Below are 15,095 nucleotides of genomic sequence, written 5' to 3' on the forward strand. Positions count from 1 at the left end.
AGCTGTACGTCTCTTTCCTGGGCGCCCCTTAGCGCCTGCACCGGCTGTATGCGTCGTTCTAGGCTAACCCCTCTCCACCTCACGCGCCTCGTGGAAACGGACGTCTGAGGTGCGCTTCTGCTTACGAGGCGTACTGGTGGTGGCAGGGGAGGCGAACAGCGCCAGCAGCGTACGAGGCGTACTCGTCAGGAGCTCCTCGCAGTACGGCTCCAACAGGCACCCACAGGCGGTGCGAAATGGTACGCTTCGTGCGTACGCCGCATACGCTACCAGTGCACCCGGAAGGCTTGGAAAGGGCACGCAACAAGCGTATACGGCATACAGAGCTGGACGTGCAAGTCGTATGGGGAAAACAGAACGGTGCGGACCCCAAGTCCGTTGTAGACTTCGTGGCGTGTATCCAGTATTTTAGTGGGAAGCAGGGACGACTTGTACTACTTCAGTGCGTGTCTTAGGGACCTTCGGACCCTCAGCAGGCGGGTGGCTTCCGTGAGGCAGGTGCGGCCCAGGTCCTCCAGTACGGTCCGTACTGGGGGCGCTTCAGGGGGCGGCACGGCCTCTTTGTAAATGTAAATGTATTGGCATTTATATAGCGCACTACTTACCCGTAGGGTCCCAATGCGCTTAGACCGCTGCGAAACCCTTCCTGGCTTCCCTGAGAGATGGTCCCTTAATGGGTATCTCCAGGGTGAGACCAGGCATCCCCGGCGGTCTGGTGGGGCCGTTAGTGAAGATGAGGCAAGCTAATGCCCAGAGTTGCCGAGTGTGATCGCTGATCAGAGTGGGCACCGAGGCGAGAGAATTATCGAGTCCGCTGACCCTGGTCCAGAAACCTGCCGCGCCGGGAATCGAACCCTGGTCCCGGGCCGTCCTCTGCTCTCGGGTCTGCCGCCTCTAACCAGTGAGCCACACTACTTCACCTGCTTCTTTCCAAGTCGGAGAGCGAAGCGGGGCGGCCGGGTACAGTGAGACGTACGGCGGCCGTCCGAGGCGTAGATCGCGCTCTGGATGGAAATTCCGGCGGGAGGGGACGAGTGAGGACACACAACGCGCTCCAGTGGCAGGCAGGCGACAGGGGAACAGGCGGCCCGGTCCAAGGCGAAGAGAGCGACTCTGCACGAGCGGGGCAATCACAGGACACGGGCGGCCAGGCTCCTGGGTGTCACGGCCCTAGGAGGGGCGAAGGGGCACAAAACTCAGCTCCAGCGGGAGAAAGCACACAGTTCAGCTGAGGGCGAGCGAAGGCACCAAGAACCCACTAGTCCTGGGGATCAGATCAGGGGCAAGCTCAATCAAGCCCTTGGAGAAAGTATCAAGCACAAGTCAGCAAAGTCTTTTTTAGTAAGTATTCTCCTCTCCTTCCTCAGCAAGGCAGACAGCAGGCCAGTCTTTCCAGCTTCTTCTTTTCCTTCTAGTTGGGCAGAGGTTCGTTGTGGGAAACAGGATCTAGTTTCTTGGGAGCAGGGCTCCTATACTTATACTCAGTTTCTTTTGTTCTTTCAGGCCAGGGAGGCCTTTGCATAGCCTAATTCAGTTTTGAAGCACTCTGTTGGGGAAACTTGGGTCTCACCTTTCAGGGAGCAGTGATGGCACATCAGACGCTCCACAGGAGGTGGAGGCAGCATTGTGTGGACAGGGGCAGCCAGGAGTACCTCGATGATGGGGCCTCTCCCTTCCTGGGCCAAGTGTCGGGCTGAGTCATCAGTTGCTCCCCAGGGGGCGGAGCCAGCATTGTGGTGGCAGAGCACAGCCCTATTCAGAGTCCAGGGGCACTCCCACCAAGGTGTAATCCTTGCATTCACCACCTGTCATCCCCCCAGCCCTGTCACTCACACATCCCAGACAGTCAGATGCACATACTGCAGAGGCGGGCTGAAATGGTCAGGCAAGCAAATGCTAGCTTTCTAAAAGTAGCATTTGCAAACACAGGATATTAAAATAAACTTTACTAAAATAAGTATTTTATTATTCTGAGTTCAGGCATACTAAACTTTATTTTCTACCATGTTCCCTGAGCCTGCTGGGATTATAGGGTGTAATAATTCCAGCAGCCCATCTTGGCCTAAGAGAATAGGTAGCCTTACTTATAGTGAAAAACAAATTTGGCTGTAATTCACTATTAGGACATGCCACACACATCAGGGCTTGACCTACCTTACACTTACAATGCACCCTGCCCTAGGGCCTACCATAGGGGTGAATAATATGAAATTAAGGGAAGGTTTAGAGGCTGGCAAGTGTGTGCACTTGCCCAGCCAGCATGACAGTACCAGACTGCACACAGGTTCTGCAATGGCAGGCCTAGACACATTTTAAGGCTGCTTCTGTGGGTGGCGCAACCAGCGCTGCAGGCCCACTAGCAGTATTGGCATTCACAAGCCCTGGCACTCCTGGTGCACTTTACTGGGGACTTACAGTAAATCCAATCATGGAAATCAATCACATATACATTTTACATTGGGAGCACTTGCACTGCGGCACGGATTGGCCGTGGCGCAGTGCCCTGAGCAGCGAACACCAGCAAAAACATCTGAGGCACATCAGCAAAAAGTGGAAGGGAGACTCACGCCAAGGTGCCAGGTCTAACAAGGCTCCAATAGAGGAAGTTATAGAGGAAAAATTAACAAGGGCAGAGGATGTGGTAATAATAACACCCGAGCCTCCACCGCCACCAAACAGTGACTTTCTCACACTCCCTCCAGACCACTTAACACCAGTCAGAGGAAGATTAACACAATTCCTACCAATCTGGAATACCATTACTACAGACTGGTGGGCGAGACAAATTATCCAGTATGGTTACTGCCTGGAACTCAAATCTACTCCACCCAAGATGCCACCCAAGCACCGTCCAATGTCCAAAGAACACATCATGCTGTTACAACAGGAGGTGAAATCCATGCTAGAAAAAGGTGCCATAGAGCCAGTCCCATTGCAACATCAAGGGACAGGGATATACTCTCTATACTTCCTCATTCCCAAAAAAGACGTCTCCCTCAGACCAATATTGGACCTCAGACCTTTGAACCAATACATCCACTCAGATAATTTATATATGATCTTTCTACAACAGGTACTCCCACTACTCCAGCAGGGCGACTTCCTAGCAACACTAGACCTCAAAGATGCATACTTTCACATACCCATACATCCAGCTCACAGGAAATACCTCTGGTTCACAATAGAAGGTCAGCACTATCAATTCAAAGTCCTCCCCTTCGGGTAACCACAGCACCAAGGGTGTTTACAAAATGCCTAGCAGTAGTGGCAGCTCACCTCAGAAGGCAACACATCCATGTGTTCCCCTACCTCGACGATTGGCTCATAAAAGCCAATTTGTACGTACAGTGTGCCAACCATACCTCACAGACGATACAACTACTGCACAATCTAAGATTTTCAATAAATTACCCAAAATCACACCTGCAACCCTCCCACATACAGCAATATCTGAGAGAAACAATAGACACCTCCGTAGCAAAGGCATATCCAAATCCAGCCCGGATAGCCAACATGCAGTCTCTCATTCAAAAATTCCAGCCACAACACTCCCTGCCCACTCGAGTGTTCATGCAGCTCATAGGCATGATGGCCTCCTGCATATTCATCGACCCTCATACTCGGCTTCAAATGCGCCCCTTACAAGAATGCCTAGCATGGCAGTGGAACCAAGCTCAAGGACAATTAAAAGACGTAGTGTTGGTAGACAGACACACTTACCACTCTCTGCAGTGGTGGAACCCACAAAACCTTTCCAAGGGGCGACTGTTCCAAGAGCCGGTTCCACAGGTAGTATTAACAGCGGACGCATCACTGACAGGTTGGGGAGCCCATCTCCTTCAATATACAGTCCAAGGTCTCTGGACAGTCAAACAAAAGATTCTATTTATAAACCACTTAGAGTTACTGGCAATATTCCTGGCAATGTGAGCTTTTCAGAATAACTTGTGGAACAAGACTGTGTTGCTCCGGATGGACATGACAGCCATGTACTACATCCAGAAACAGGGGGGCACCCACTCTCTGCAACTATCTCACCTAGCACAGAGCATATGGAAGTGGGCGATTCCTCAAAACATTTATCTCCTGGCAGAACACCTCCCAGGGATAAACAACCAGACAGCAGACCCACTAAGCCGACACAGTCAACAAGTACACGAATGGGAGATTCATCCTCAAGTTCTCCAACCATTCTTCCAAAAGTGGGGACATCCAGACATAGATCTGTTCGCCACAAATGAAAACTCAAAATACCCGTTCTTCGCCGCCAGGTTCCCACACCCGTTGTCACAAGGCAATGCGATATGGATGAACTGGTCGGGCAGATTTGCGTACACTTTTCCACCAACCCCAATGATTCCATTAGTGGCACGCAAGCTAAGGCAACAGTCACTCACAATGATCCTGGTTGCTCCCACATGGGCAAGACAGTCATGGTACACAACGCTCCTAGAACTCTGAGTAGTTCCTCACCAAAGACTGTGCCTCTCGCCACAACTACTAACACAGAACCATGGAGAAATCAGGCACCCAGATCCCAATCAGATGAACTTAGCGATCTGGCTCCTGAGGTCTTAGAGTTCGGATATCTTAACTTGCTTCCAGACTGTATGAACATTATCAAATAATCAAGGCGTCCTACTACCAGAGCATGCTACGCAGGTAAATGGAAAAGATTTGTTATTTATTGTAATAATAATCAAATCAATCCATTGGATGCCTCCATCCAAAATGTAATCTGTTACTTGCTACACCTTCAAAGATGTAACCTAGCTTACTCATCCATAAGGCTACACCTCGCTGCTATAGCAGCATATCTTCAAAACAGGCAACACATATCCCTGTTCAGAATACCACCTATCAAAGCTTTTATGGAAGGACTTAAACGAATTATCCCTCCAAAGCACCCACCTTCGCCAGTCTGGAACTTAAACGTAGTACTTACCAGACTTATGGGGCCACCTTTCGGACCACTTCATTCATGTGAACTACAATTCTTAACAATGAAAGTGGCATTTTTAATTGCCATTACCTCCCTCAGGCGAGTGAGTGAGCTACAGGCACTAACCACTCATGCAAATTCACCACAATAAAGTAGTGCTGCGTACAAATCCGAAATTTATGCCAAAAGTTATATCCACTTTCCACATCAATCAGTCCATAGAATTGCCAGTTTTCTTTCAAAACCCCCAATCTGTAGCTGAAAGAGCCCTACACACACTAGATGTTAGAAGAGCTCTGTAATATTACGTTGACAGAACAAAATCATTCAAGAAGACAAAGCAACTATGTGTCGCTTTTTCACCACAACATAAGGGCAATCCCATTTGCAAAGCAGGAATAGCCAGATGGATAGTTAAATGCATTCAAATATGCTATCAAAAAGCAAAGCGCACTCTAACAGTTCCCCCTAAAGCAAACTCAACACGTAAAATGGGGGCATCCATGGCTTTCCTAGGAAATATTCCCTTAGAAGACATATGTAGGGCAACTACATGGTCTACCATACACACTTTCACAAAACACTACTCTGTAGACGTAGGAGCAAAGCAGCAAGCTGCTGTAGGCCAGGCTGTCCTTAAAACTCTATTTCAAACTGCTGCAGCTGATACAGGTGACCACCGCTAGAGGAGAAACTGCTATACAGTCTATGCACAGATATGAATTCAGCAGCCCACGTGCCTCGAACGGAAAATGCTACTTACCAGTATGCATCTGTTCTTGGCATGTAGGGCTGCTGACATTCATATCGCCCACCCTCCTCCCCGGTGCCTGTCGCAGCTGCAGGGTTATCTCTTTACATACATGTACATGATCATCTCTTACTTTTCAATACTCCATCTTTGCCACAATGGCAAAAAACAATCTGAGGATGGAGAAGATGCCCATGCACACTGTAGTCCAGGGGAGGAGTCACCTATCTCGTGATACTTCAAAGACTCTTCCAAGACAACAAGGTGCAATCATCCGGACCCAACACTAGGCGGCGATCTATGCACAGATATGAATGTCAGCAGCCCTACATGCCAAGAACAGATGCATACTGGTAAGCAGCATTTTCCTTACATACCGCTCCAAACTTTTTACGGGAAATGGTAACAGGGATGCTTGGCGGTAGTTCCTTAAATTGTTTGGGTCCGCCCTGGCATTCTTCAATAGTCGGCTAACTATACCCTTCTTAAACGTCACAGCCTAAGAGGCATTCAGGAGGGACAACAACTTATCCTCCACAACAGGATAGGTCATTTTAAACAACTTGGGGTGGCAAGGATCTTCCAGCGAGCCTAATTGAACCACTGCCAGTAGCGGGACCAGGGTCTCTAGATCCAGTAATGGGATTGTTGAAAACATCTCAGCCTGATAACCAGGCACATCCGCCACGATCAGTAGGAACGGACATAGCGGGGTGCTCCTTACATCATTCAGGATTTCCTTGACCGTTGCATCCTATTACATTCCTCAGGATCCATTACCGAGGCCGGCTCTTTAGTCCGGCTCAACTCATTGAGCATTTTAATGGTCTTCCTTTGCCGACCACTAGCTTCAGTGATCCTTGTCATAAAAGATTACTTTAGTTGTTGCAATCGTTCTATTATAAATGCCCAGCTCCACTTTGTACCTCCTCAGAGCCTCTGGCTCGTAGTGCTTACGCCATGTCCTCTCCCACTGTCGTTTCTCCTAACTAAGTGCAGCGGTGTCCCCGGGGGCGCACATGATTCTATTTCTAACTCTTTTTCTACGAGCAGGAGCCACCCTATCTATGGCACGCTGAATCACACCTAAAACCATGCACATTCCTGTTCCACATTGTAGGAGAGTAGGGTCTGCAATCCTATGATCACCCAGATTTTTTGCTTTTGTTTCACTGGTTTACGACTTTCTCTGGCTGTGGGCCTGCCAATCAGACCCACAGCCTGGCTGTTCTCTTTCTAAATTACGACATGTACCCTAGGTGCATTTACCAATTGGTACTGGGCCACCTTATCAGACCCTGTAACTCAGGGCATAGGTGTACCCAGGGCTACCAGGGGCTGCAGCATGTATTATGCCACCCCTGACTGGCCTCTTAAATTTGACACAACTGGCTGCATGACAGCTGGGGCAAAGTCGTGTAAACACGCTTTGCTGTAGGTGTAGTATACCTATACCTAACCCTAAAATGGACACACAGATTCCTATCAGTCACTCCTATGGCAGGCCTTGACAATCCTGAAGGCAGAGTGCTTGGAATCGTGTGAGATGGTGCTCTGGCATGAGCTGAGCCTGTCTGCAGCTTGCGGAACCAAGTCCTAATAGCTGTTCCATGATATCGCATACCATATACTCTTAAGTGCATTATAATCCTCGCGGTTAAATGCTAACTTTGGTATTGCTTTATCAAAACATGTCGAGTAAGGTGTCATACGAATTGGAATACTAACCCCTCGCCAATTCTGTCGACGGGGTTAGCATTCCACCCTTCTAGAGGGACACGACATGTATGTAACTGTGAACCCCGGTTAAAGTCAACTGAAGCCTCAGCTCCACAAAATGGATGCTGCCACCACAGACACGAGTCTGACCCCCTGTAGCTGGGAGTCCTTCCAGCGAGGGGAGCCTGGACAAAGGGTTTCCTGTCAGGGGCGGTGCTAGCACCGTCCCAGACATGGTTTTGTGTATCCTGGGTAGGCAGGGCTTTTCAGGAAGGTGACTGCTGAGTGGCACCCCGGTGCTCACTACGCATAGGCCGGTCAGAACCAGTTCCAGGGGCACACCAGCCCCTGGCCTGGGGAAGTCCGGCATGGCTGAGGGGTGTAACCACCCCCCACCTAGTCCCACCCATAGGCAGGACCTAGTCACCGGGTCAGCCCCCTTTTTTAGTATAAAGATGGGAGCGGGCCCCCTGTTCAAATTAGATCATCTTTGGAATCAAGACACGACTTTCTGCGAAAGGACTTCAAGATTTCTTCTTCAAGATTCTCCCTTGTGGCTAAGGAGTAGTCACCCTGCATCCGCAGGCACCATCCTAAGAACACTGCGGTCTGCTGCAAGTCCTTCATCACGAATCCGACGACCCAGCTCGACGAGACCCGGCTTCCCTGGCACCTCTGACCTCTACTCACCTCTACAGCCAAGCTGAGAACCATGAGTGCGACGAGACCTCGAGGGACCGACGATCGCCAAGACTGCACGACATCTTTACTGCAAGCCCACCGTGTCCTCCACGGGTGAGTGCTTTGGGGTCCGAGAAGCCCCGACCCTGCGCAGCTCCAGCACCCAAGATCAGCCTCCCTGCATCTCCACGATCTGCGTGGGGCCCTTCTGCTGTTTGCTGTGCACCGCGTTGTTTGGCTACTAGCCGGCTGGCTTGTGGCCTTCTGAACGACGCCCGACGACATCACTGCTGCTGGTCTGGTTGCTCCAGACTGGCCCTTGCTTCCTTCTTGAAGAGAGGCACCCCGGACCCTCCTGGTCCACTCCAGACGCCATTTTAGGTCCACCGCGTGGGCTTGAATTTGCCAAGGCTTTGTTGCCCAATCCTGGGTCCAGAGACGCCGACAGCTTCTATCTTCGTGGGACAGCTCGATTCTCCTTCCTGGTCGCCGACAACGCCTCCTGGTCCGTGAGATCTCCGAGCCCAGCGTCACCCACACGCCTTGTCGAGGTGGCTACCATCCGGTGCCCTCCTGGTGCCCACTGACTACTGGCTAGTAGCCTCGAACTTGGTCCCTTCTGCTTTCAGGTGTCATCTTCCATCGATCCAGGCTTGGATCCACCGAACTTTCTTCACTGGTCGCCTGCCAGCAACTTCTTTCTTCCAGGCTCCTGGTCCGTCAACGAGGATTCCCGACGTCCTTTGAGTCCTATGCAGCTGCAGCCCCTGGGCTAGGTAACTTCGGCATTTCGGTGCCCCAGCATAGCCTCACTATCCAAGGGTCAGAATCTACTTTCGTTTTCTCCCTACCAGGTCGGGTTCGCCCGAGAACACTAACTTTGCAAATTCTAGCTACTATAGACTTTGTCCCGCATCTCGGGTGAGAGTGCACACACTGCACCCGAGTCCCCTGGGTCTCCTAGAAGTAATCTAACGATTCTATAGTCAAGTCCTAGCGATTCCAAAGCCTATTAGTACTGTACTTACCTGCTAGTAATTTCGCATTCCACTTTTCAAGTATATGGTTTTCCGTGCCCCTCGGGCATTTGTATATACTGTGCTAACTTAAGTATTTTTGTAAGAGATTTGGTTTGTGCTTAGTACCCTGTCCTCATAAAGAGTACAGGGCTGTTGTGATCTTTAATAAATAACTGTTTATTTTCATAACACTTGTGTGGTGTCCTTTCACTTGGTGTTCAAGGGGTATGTGATGGTATTACAGCTGGCTTAACACGCCCTCTCGAGTCTTTAGCCTTAGACTGCTCGTATCCACGCTACTAGGATAGCTGGTCTATAAGGTTGACTTACAACCAATCATCAATAAGGGTTGCTGGACTGATACATAGTGTTCACTAGAATAGTGACCACTGCATATCAGGCCACCTTCTCACACACATCCTCAGTGCTACCAGGTGGGTGTATTACATCCTTTAAAGCAGCCTCTGCCAGGGGAGTTTCATCTATTTGTGACCAGTTGCGTAGTATGCGCCACACTGGCAAACGACAATCAAGCTGGGTTGGCAGTGGGATTCTGATCCTAATGTGATGATGATCTGACCATCCACAGGGCTCACTCCCTGATATCCTGGCCAACGGTTGAGTGGACCATGTCAGATCTAAGGTCTGACCCTTCTCATGGGTCTGAACCTCCACTAATTGCTCCAAGCTCAACATTTCCATCCCTTCATCAAACCCAGCAGCAGAGGGACCCCTTGGAATGAGATCCCAGCTGAATTTAAAGTCCCCCACCACTATAGTCTGATTGTATCTAGAGCACACATCACTCATCACCTCAGGAAATAGCTGATTAATATGGGGAGTTGTCCAAGGTGGGCGACACAGCTAAACTTCAGATCTATTTTTATCCGAAAGACCTTGGCCCCATCTATACGTTCGTTGGCCACTGTCTCTGTGACTAGCTGTTTCTGGGCGATCAATACCACCCCTCCACCTCTTTTCCCACCCTGCCGATTATGCAGAAGGATGTGGCAGTCCAGGGCAGGGCCGCAACTATACCAGGGTCTGACCGGGCCGCCAGCCGAGTTTCAGTCAATGCCAAATCCTCTAGCTCCTCTTCCTGCAGTAAGGAGAATTCTTCACTGTTGGTGGAGGGAGCGCATATTTAACAGCATCGCACTGAGCCCCTTCCCTGGGCCCACATTCTTAGTTATAATAATGTCCACTTTTCCAGGCAGGCCATGTACCCTCTATGCTAAGCCCTTCATGCTCTGCTCACAGATAACAGCCTCAAGATTCACCAATACGCCGATGGAACGTAACGCTACTTGGAAGGCTCCTCTGCTTCAGACATCCGACCCCTCAAACATCCAGATCTGGATATCTTGTGCCTGCCTGAAGCTCGGCCCAACCACGACAGAATTCCTGTTATTTACCAAGAACATCAAACAAACCACTGTCCAAAGCAGTCTTAATGACATGAACCGTGACGGCTTCAAACCCCAACTTTCACCGAAAGTCCCTTCACTCGGATTCATCCTGGACACCAACCTCTCCCTCAAGGAACACAGTGCCAAAAACCAAGACTGCCTGGAACCAGCTCCCTTTTCTGAAGGAAGATAACCTGTTTCTTCTAGAAAGCGACTTGGGAACTGCTGTTCAAGCCCTTGTACTCTTGCATCTGGATGGTGGTAATGTCTTACTCTGAGGGATACCAGACTGCACACTGGCACCGTTTGGAGGCCCCTGTTTACTGCAGCTCATCACCTCCATGGCCAGAAGAAATATTATGACCATTGTAAGGATAGAACTCCATTGGCTCCCCTTCCGGACCCTGACCATCTTCCAAACCTGCTGCATCATCTACAAGTCATCGCGAGCAGCGACCCTCCTTGTCCTTCAGACATGCTCACCCTCTCTGGTGGTTCTCTGCACACCCGCAGCCAGGGCACCATCAGACTACAGACTAAGAAATGTAAAAAAGAAAAAAGAAGCCAGCGGGCCTTTTCAGTGTATGCACTTGGGCCGGGAACAACATCACTGTTTGCACCAGAATCGCTCCAACGCTGGTACAGTGTAGGAAAGAGTTGAGGACTCGCCTCTTCAAAGGATGCTACATCACGATGCATTTACGGTTCATATCCTCGCCTATTACTCATTGGACTTAAGCTCGCCATTAACCATGTAGAGCGAAGATTTGGGACGAGGGATTGATAACATCAAACCATCTGTTGTTACCAGCTGTATTCAACATCTGGGGAATTCTGAATTGGAGGGTGGTGATCTGTCCAAATGTTCAAGTTAAACTCCCTTAAGTCTATGCCCATACTGAGGTCACCTTGGAGTTTAGTGGCCGAAACTGTTGAGGCCAACCTCTCTGGGCAGTGCTCCCCTGCCGCCCCATTTTTCTACTAACTATAGTAAACTGTTAAAATGTTTATTTTCTCGCCCTCCAAATGGTGTAACAGTACATGTTGTTTGCACAGAGGTGAACATTTTTCTCCCAAATGGCAATTATGTACGATCACCTATCATTTCCATGGTAGCACTGGCTTCCAAAATCATTTAAGAATAGTGCGGGCAATGACCTGCATGCTGTGGTCCTGTTACACACAAAAATAGAAAAACAACTACAACAACAAACTAAAATATGGAATTGAAATACCAAGTGACAATAATAAATTAAATTAGAAACTTGGAGCCAGATGTATAACCGTTTTTAGCAGTCGCAAACAGAGAATTGGGCCGTTTGCGGCTGCTAATACTGCTTTCACCATATGTTCACTCTATTTTGAGAGTCAGTAACCTATTACCGACTCGCAAAATATGGTTTGTGAGTCGCTATTAGGAAGGGGCGTGCTATGGGGGCCCTTCTTGAACAGGATCATCGCACATTCAGGCGATCCTTAAAGACCTTCCTCTTGTCTCTTGTATTCGCATAATTTCATCACCTGGAACATTTCCCTCAATCTCCTCCTCCTACTGGTCAGATGCTTACGACTGGTTCCCCCACTTCTGGTCTTATATCTACTCCTAAGGCTTTCTCATCTTTGTCCGTTTCGTTACGCTCTCTGAGGCCCCAGTTGGTGGAGAGCAGTGCGGTGCAAATCTGATCTTCATAAACAAAACCCGGTGACAGCAATGATTGGGAACTCGTGTTATTCCCTTTGCTGCCTTCTCCAGAACCCCACTCCACATCCATTGCTTTACAAATGACGCTGTCGAGGTTTCATTTGACTCCTCTGCAGTCTTCACCCAGCACACTCCTCTCCTGAAAGTAGCTGCTCTTCTACAGACTTCAGTGTACACCAATCTGCACAGCGCTCCCCCTCGTCCTCTGACACCATGCTCGTCTGCAGAAACTACCTGCTATTCTGCACACTTTAATACACACTAATCTGCATATGGCAGCTCCTCCTCCAGAGGGTATCTGCTCCTCTCCAGTCCTCGGGATCTACATTTGTCTCCAGGAAGTACTTGGTCATCTGGAGACTTCAGTATACACTCATCTCCAAATAGCAACTTCTCATCTTCCAGTCAGCGGGCACCACACTCGTCTTGAGACCTCGGATGCTCTTTTTCAGTTTCCAGCACCACTCTCATGTCTAGAAAGGATTTGCTTTTTGACATAACTCAACACAGCACTTCCCTCCTCTGTGGTATCTCATCTCCAGAACGTACCTGCTCTTGTCCACTCCTCGAAAATGACACTCCTCTTGAGAAGTGCCCGCTCTTGTCCACACTTTGATCCACATTCATCTGCAGGTAGCATCTGTTCTTCCTGCAACTGCTTTTCTCCAGTTCTCAAGCACCATGCTCTTTTCCAGAAAGCATCTGTGTTCTCCAGTCTCTGGAAATCACACTTATCTCCAGAAATACCTGCTCTTTTCCACATTCGATCCACATTTATTTCCAGAGGTCAACTATTCTTCTGCAGTTCTCACATAGCAGTCCCCTTCCCTCTAGCCTCTCATCGTCTCTGCTGCAGTTGTCAGGTTCCACACTTGGCTCCAGAGAGCACCTGCACCGTCTGCAGTCCTCTGGTACCCCCTCAGGTCCAGGAACCATCTTCTCTTCCCCAGTCCTAGGGTATCAGCCTTGTGTTGAGTTGCTAATGGCACTGCTGGTATCTCCCTACGCTCCTTTGATATCACTTCGTGTATCCCTTCTGTTCTCACACTCCTTTAGTTTTCGCTGTTTAATGTGACGCTTTTTTTCCATAAATATTGAACTTTTTTTTGCTATTTTTCAACACCCATGTTAATTTAGCCGGACAATTCCACATTGGGCTTTTTCTAACACTAACATATTTTGCCATACTATATTACCTTGTTTTGTCTAGGGTAGCACTCTTTTGAGGTTTCACGAGGCAGGGTGTGTGTCTTGTTTTATGCAGCCTACTGTCTACAAGATGGTGCAGCCCTGGTTGTGTCAGGTCTTGTCTTCTTCTAGAATGCATGTGTGTGTTCGTGTGAGGGTCTTTGATCTTCTTTAAACCTGTGTTGTGTTTTAATCAAGGCATGCATGTTGGGGGGTCCTGTGCTTCAAGTGCAGACTATTGTCTGCTGAATGTGGGTCTCCGTGTGAGACTACTTATGATTTTCCAAGACTCCTTCTGAGCGTGAGCGCTGTGAATAGTGTTACAGTTCCTGCCGGCCTCTCTGGCACAGTTTGATCTTTGGTTCGTTCCAGACTGGGTCACTACATCCATCTGCTTTGCAGAACACACTTGATTGCCCAACTCCAGCCACCCCATCGCGGCGGCCATGCTTACCGTTTTGTATTTTTTATTTTCTCACTTTGATGATCACTACAATTCTGGGAGAACCACTCAGTTGTGTGCTTTCTTCTCAGAGTGGCCATGTTGTGCCCAGAATTGCCTCAGGTGTACACTTACTTTGTGAAAGTTTTTTCTTCTGGTAGTTTGCGACTTTGTGACTTTGATCTTCTTACAGCTTGTTGCACAACAAGCTTACGGATGACTGCATGGCGGCCCTGTCTCCTGCACTGCAAGAGGTGAAGAATCTGAAGATTCTGGACTTACAACACAACTGCTTCCAGGAAGGCAGTGTCCCAGGCCTGCTGGGCATCCTGCAGCAATGTCGCGGGCTTGAAAGGCTAGTGTGAGTACCCCTGCCTTGGAAGCCTGGGCTGGAGGCGCGTATGAGCACCTCAATCTTGGAGGCTGGGGCTCCTGATGCTAGTATGAGTACCTTGAGTAGGAGGCTTGACCTCGAGAGGCCTGTGTGAGTACATCCGTTTTGTAGGCCTAGGCTTGACAGGTGTGAGTACAGTGCTGAGCTCGAGAGGCTTGTGTGAGGACCCATGTCCTGGAGGCCTGGGTCTGAGGGGCAGGTGTGAGTACCTCTGACTTGTAAGTCTGGGCTCGACAGGTGTGTGTGAGTACAGTGCTCAGCTCAAGAGGCTTGTGTGAGGACCCATGTCCTGGAGGCCTGGGTCTGAGGGGCAGGTGTGAGTACCTCTGACTTGTGGGCTGGACTCGAGAGGCTTGTGTCAGTAAAATTGCTAGTTCTGTCAACCTTAGGGTGGTCTTTCCCCCAAACCTTTTTTCTTCTCCCTTCCTGTCTGCAGAAATGTGTTTTGTTGGTTTTAGATCTCTGTGCACTTTGCCACTGCTAACCAGTGCTAACGTGATTGTGCATTCTCCTTTAAACATGGTAAAGCTGACTTATACTCAAATGGCATAGTATTTACTTATAACAGTCCCTAGTAAAGTGGCAGTACATGTACCCAGGGCCTGTAAATTGAATGCTACTAGTGGGCCTGCAACACTTACTGTGCCACCCACTTGACATTTGCACGCTTAATAAAACGTTATCACTATCACTGTCACTATCTTGCTGTCTTTCTCTCTTTCTTTCTTTCTTTCTCTCTTTCTTTCTTTCTTTCTCTTTCTTTCTTTCCTTTCTTTCCTTTCCTTTCCTTTCTTTCTTTCTTTCTCTTTCTTTCTTTCTTTCTCTTTCTTTCTTTCTTTCTTTCTTTC

The 15,095-nt window shown here is 49.1% G+C and overlaps 1 protein-coding gene across 3 annotated transcripts in view; it reads left to right on the top strand.

Moving 5' to 3' along the window:
• The window catches only part of LOC147689504 (NACHT, LRR and PYD domains-containing protein 3-like), a 255,087-nt gene that overhangs the window by 88,561 nt on the left and 151,431 nt on the right, over window positions 1–15,095 (top strand). For 2 of the 3 annotated variants that reach the window (XM_086942258.1, XM_086942259.1), the window contains one exon: window positions 14,047–14,214. The exons of the other annotated variant lie outside the window; for it this stretch is intronic. In XM_086942258.1, the coding sequence (XP_086798384.1) occupies window positions 14,047–14,214 (168 nt within the window). The remainder of the gene's footprint in view (window positions 1–14,046; window positions 14,215–15,095) is intronic. 3 annotated transcript variants of the gene reach the window in all.

Source organism: Lissotriton vulgaris, chromosome 10 (assembly GCF_964263255.1).
Source record: "Lissotriton vulgaris chromosome 10, aLisVul1.2, whole genome shotgun sequence".
NCBI classification, from domain to species: Eukaryota; Metazoa; Chordata; class Amphibia; order Caudata; family Salamandridae; genus Lissotriton; species Lissotriton vulgaris.